The sequence below is a fragment of the Lycium barbarum genome, chromosome 11 (assembly GCF_019175385.1).
Source record: "Lycium barbarum isolate Lr01 chromosome 11, ASM1917538v2, whole genome shotgun sequence".
In the NCBI taxonomy this organism is placed as follows: Eukaryota; Viridiplantae; Streptophyta; class Magnoliopsida; order Solanales; family Solanaceae; genus Lycium; species Lycium barbarum.
The window spans coordinates 22,578,722-22,584,349 of record NC_083347.1 but is presented as its reverse complement, the minus strand read 5'-3'; the positions used below and the strand labels follow the sequence as shown (position 1 = coordinate 22,584,349).

At 35.3% G+C, this 5,628-nt stretch overlaps 1 protein-coding gene across 1 annotated transcript; it reads left to right on the top strand.

Moving 5' to 3' along the window:
- The first annotated feature begins 581 nt into the window (after nt 1-581).
- On the top strand, nt 582-4,072 carry LOC132617817 (glucan endo-1,3-beta-glucosidase 12). The gene is made up of 3 exons (XM_060332892.1): nt 582-740; nt 825-2,135; nt 3,797-4,072. Exons 1-3 carry the CDS (start codon nt 677-679, stop codon nt 3,829-3,831), a joined length of 1,410 nt encoding a protein of 469 aa, XP_060188875.1. The 5' UTR covers nt 582-676; the 3' UTR covers nt 3,832-4,072.
- Nucleotides 4,073-5,628: the final 1,556 nt, after the last annotated feature.

Genomic DNA, 5,628 nt, shown 5'->3' with positions numbered 1-5,628 from the left:
TTTAAAACTAACAAGCATTAAATTTGTTCATTGAGTTATGAATGCGGCAAGGGTAAATTTGAGAAAAGAATGAAATACCTTCTTGATAAATTAAAACCTCAATTATTTTAGACCAGCTTTTAGAGGCTAAATTCTCAATTATTTTGGATTGGAGGGAATATTCGTTAGATTTGACAGAAACGGTATAAAAAAAAAAGTTCAACCATAAACGATAAGAAAATTTCATTGAATCCGACAATATGCAACCCAAAAAACTATATTAAACACTAAAAAGATATAAAAGAATTAACATATAGTTTTACACTTCAAGAAACTGCATTAAACTCTAGAAATAAATTAAAAAGAGCATAAACTATCAAAGATGCATCTCTAAATATGAGCTCCTACTAATTTTCTTTTTTTTTTTCTTTATAGTTCTCGTTAAATATAACAAACAAAGTTCAGCGGATATTTAACAGAGACTTAAAAATGATAAATCTGAAAGATTAAAACTGTTGAGCGCATACTTAAAAGAACTAATTTGAATTTTCACTTAAACATAAGGGACCATTTTTGTCATTTTCTCCCACTATTTTTTATCTATACATACACTCCCCCCTAATATCTTGCTCTGCATTATACTCAAAGTAACACACGCTTTCATGCTCTCTGTTCCTTCTCCAAGCAAAAATAGAGCATGGAAAAACTCACCATTTGTCTTCTCTTTCTCTTTTCCCTTTCCCTTTTCTCCTCCATTGCAGGTAATTAACATCTCATTTTCTTTACTCTTTACTTCATGTTAAACTTTCTGTCTTAACTAAACTTTTTTTTTTTTGTAAGTTCAGATGGTGGTTCAATTGGTGTAAACTATGGTCGTGTAGCTAACAACTTACCATCAGCATCCAAAGTTATAGCACTACTAAAATCTCAAGGCGTAGAACGGGTCAAGGTTTACGATGCTGACCCGGCTGTGCTCAAAGCACTTTCCGGGTCGGGTATTAAAGTTACTGTAGACCTTCCTAACGAGCTCCTTTACAATGCAGCTAAACGGCAATCTTTTGCTTACTCATGGGTCCAAAAAAACGTCGCTGCTTACTACCCTTCTACCCAAATCGAATCGATTGCTGTTGGAAACGAAGTATTCGTTGACCCGCATAACACGACCCGTTTTCTTGTACTCGCTATGAAGAATATACATCAAGCTCTAGTTAAGTACAATTTCCATGACAAAATAAAAGTGTCATCACCCATTGCACTTAGTGCATTGCAAAACTCTTACCCGTCTTCAGCCGGGTCATTCCGATCCGAATTAATCGAACCCGTAATAAAACCCATGTTGGATTTCCTACGTCAAACTGGTTCTTACCTTATGGTTAACTGTTACCCTTTTTTTGCATACGAGTCAAACTCTGACGTCATCCCTCTTGACTACGCTTTATTCCATGAAAACCCTGGTGTTGTTGACGCTGGTAACGGACTCCGTTACTTTAGCTTATTTGACGCTCAAATTGACGCCGTTAACGCTGCGTTGTCGGGTTTGAAGTACGATGATATTAAAATGGTCGTAACGGAAACTGGTTGGCCGTCAAAAGGAGATGAAACCGAAAAAGGTGCCAGCGTGGACAATGCAGCCTCGTACAACGGTAACCTTGTAAAAAGAATCTTAACCGGTGGTGGGACACCATTAAGACCTAAAGAAGAACTTACTGTCTTCCTCTTTGCTATTTTCAACGAGAACAAAAAACCGGGTCCAACATCGGAGCGTAATTTCGGGTTGTTTTACCCGAATGAGAAAAAAGTTTATGACATACCGTTGACTATGGAGGGTTTGAAACATTATGTTGACCGGCCACCGGTCGCCGGAAATCATAGAATGCAGAAGGGTAAAAAGGGAAATGTGACGGCGCTTGCGGGACAAACATGGTGTGTGGCGAGTGGTGAATCGGGAAAAGATAATTTACAAGCGGCTTTAGATTATGCTTGTGGTGAGGGTGGAGCTGATTGCCGTTCGATTCAACCAGGGTCCACGTGTTATAATCCTAACACGTTAGAAGCGCACGCGTCGTTTGCTTTCAATAGTTATTATCAAAAAAATGGACGTGCGATGGGGTCGTGTTATTTTGGCGGGGCCGCGTTTATTGTTCATCAACAACCTAGTAAGTGTAGCTCTTATTATTTCTCTAGATTTTTCACGTTAATTTGTGTTGGGTTTGCGTTTTTAATCCTTGATTACTGTGACATGTTTGACTTATGGTTCCAGCTATAATAATGTTTGTTTTGATGGTAAATTTAATGTGTGGTTGAGATGAATTTGCCACTCTCCGTCTCAAAATGGGTGTTGCTTTTGCAAATTTTTTCTATTCGAAAACAAGTTACTTTAAAAATTCAAAACAAAAATTTACAAGTATTTTAAACTATGTCGTAGTATTAAAAAAAATTATCCTTTTTAATATTGTTTAATGATAAAAAAATATATGATAAATAGAGTTAGTTTAGTAAGTTTCACATTATATTTATTTGTTTCTTAATGAATGATGGAGCACATTGTCATTTTTTTTCACTAATTTGTGTTGGATTTTGGGTTTTCATCCTTGATTACTGTGAACCTTTTGACTTATGGCTCGAGGGTCGAGGGATAATGTTTTTGTTTGATGGTAAATTTAATGTTTGGTGCACTTTAAGGGGTTGGTTGAGATGAATTTGCTAACGTGTACTGGTAGCACAATAGGGTTGGGGGTCCCACATCTGAAAAATTTGTTGGTATTAGGAAAGATGGTGCAATCCAGGGAGGTCATGGGGACAGCACGGGATGGACGGAGACGTGTGGGTTGACAGTGATTTTTTACCACTTTATAGTTTATTTTTCACTGATTTACGGGGCAGAATTGGTATACTATCATATTTAGGTGCCGTTTGGCCATAAAAATTATTCACTTTTTTCCAGAATTTTTTTTACTTTTTTTTTATTTTTGGGTGTTTGGCCATAAATATTCGGAATACAACTTCCCAAAAATAAGAAAAACTTATTTTTCAAATTTTTTTCATTTTTTTCACTTTTTACAACTACATTTCACCAAAAATTATAATTTCAAAAATTATGACCAAACACAATTCCAACTCAACTTCAAAAATTCCAAAAAAAGTAAATTTGTTTTTGATATCTATGGCGAAACGCCTACTTAGTCTAGGATTTACATTGCAGTGCTATAACTAATGTGTTAGATATTATGCTATAGTATGTTAAATCTGTTGGAAAAGGTGTTATGCTTTTTCTCTTTTTTTTTGTTTTTTTATTTGATATCTGGGACTCATGCTTTGCTATTCGCCTAATTTGAGTATGTGTCGGGAAATTCTTTCTTATTGAAGATGACTCTATTTATATGGTTCAAATCCGAATTCTTTAATCAAAATGAAGGAATTAATACTTATTAGCGCACTACAATCTTTGGTGATTAACATGCTATGCTAATTTAACATATTGGGATCGTTTGATGATTTTTTTTTACATTCATTTTTCAACATCTTGTTTATTCAATGGATATTCATGGATGGTTCAAAATAACACTAGTATTTATTATCTGTAGTTAATAAAGATTTACCTTTGGTACGATAAAGCTGAAAATAAAGCATTTTTGCATCCAACCTCGGTGCTTTTTCTAGATCATATTTTCTTTCTATGGGTACTTGAAAGTTACTGCTCCCGTGTTGCACACTACGCCTACTCAAGTTTTCTTCCATCTGTTTCACTTTTTCTTTATTTATTTATTTGAGGTAACTTTTTTTTTTTATTATTCTTTTTGGTATTTTTTCTTGACAGAGTATGGAAGCTGTGAATTACCTACTGAAGATTGAGAAGGAACTAGATGGGGATACACTGAATTTTGATTGCAGCAGCCAGCTCTAATTTATTGTAGCTCCTTTCAGTTCAGACTATTCATTTTTTTTGTAACTTTAATCTTTTTAGTTGGCTCTGGTCGAGGAAAGCGATGGCTTTGCTCTAGTTGTTGCTTTCCTTTTTGTAATTGTGTTGACGACTTGACATGACCTTACTACTAGTATATGTTGCTATATATTTGTCTTTTTCATTCACAAATATCTTCACTGTAATTTCATTTCTAAATAGTCTTCTCTCATTCATTTTAAAAAAGGAAAAGGGCCAAGTAGTACATGAAAAAGAATTAAATATCCTTCGTTATACGTTGAGTCCAAATATGCTTTTACTCTTATACTTTTGAGTTCAAATATACCATTCCTCGGTTAAAATTGTCCTAGGTAGACACTAAATTTAACGTGGCACTAACACAGTGAGGTGGACATCATGTGGCATGCCACCTTACCACCCAATTCATTTACCCCTCTCTTCTGCACCATTACCATCTCCTCTCCCTTTACAACCACTGCCGCCATTAGCACCACCACACCACCATCTCCACCTACAACGATGCGAAAAAGCTTTGCAACGCTTTTGAAACTGTGGAATATTAGAATAACTCTGTTTTCCATTTTCTAATCAGTACCAAAATCGAAAGCATCCATTTGAAGAGCAATGAAAATAAGCTCTATTGAAGGCTGATTTTTCTGGGAAAATTCAAAAGGAAATATATGTAGAGGAAGCAGTGACGCTTTGGCTTATTAGTGAGAGAAGAGAAAAGCACTGCGGAATTTGGATTTAGTGCAGCAATTGAACCGTTTCAAATGAATAGGTTCTGCCATTTTTATAGAGTAACATCGAAGCGTAGAATAAACAATACGATTTTGCAAAAGCTATTTATGTTTAATCATTGTAAAAGCTATTATGTTTAATCAGACGCCTAAATAATTGACAAACGGTTACACACAGCTAATGGCCGAGATGGTGGTGTGGTGGTGCTAATGGCGGCAGCGGTTGTGAAGGGAGAGGAGATGGTAGTGGTGGGTAAAGAAGGGGGTAAATGAGTTAGGGTGGTGAGGTGGCATGCTACGTGGTGTCCACCTCACTAAGTTGTTAGTGCCACATCAGATTTAATGTCCACCTTGGATAATTTTAACGGAAGAGGAATATATTTGAACTCAAAATATAACAATAGGGGTATATTTGGATCCAAAATATAACGAAGGCCAAAAATATAACGAAGGATATATCTGGCCCTTTTCCGTTTTAAAAATGTCCCTACATTCTTATGGCTACAAAAGCCTGATATTAAAAGTAAAATTTTAATTAAGGACAGAATAAGCAACTCATTAATGATAATCAAACGTTAACGTAAAGCTTCAACTACAACATTTCATCAATATCCCGCAATCCTAGAACAAAGGAAATTATGGTTATATCATTCTAAAGTGTACCAAGTGTCCTTTAAGTCATTAGCAAGGTCTTTCCTATGAGGAAAGGCACTAACATAAAGGGAAATGAATTTTAGCTCTCCCAATATAAAAGAGCACTAGTTGGTGGGAAAAGGTATCATTGGAATATGTCAACTCTATCTAATGTATATCAGGAATGTATACAATCAAAAGTGCGATGAAAAGTTTCATTGGATCCTTAGAAAAGAATCTCACTTGGAAAAAGGTCTATGGTCATACATTTTGGTTGGAAGTACTTACTTTTATGCGATCAAGAAGCTAAGTCTAGATTTAATTCCACATCAATGATGTAAAACATTCTAAAAT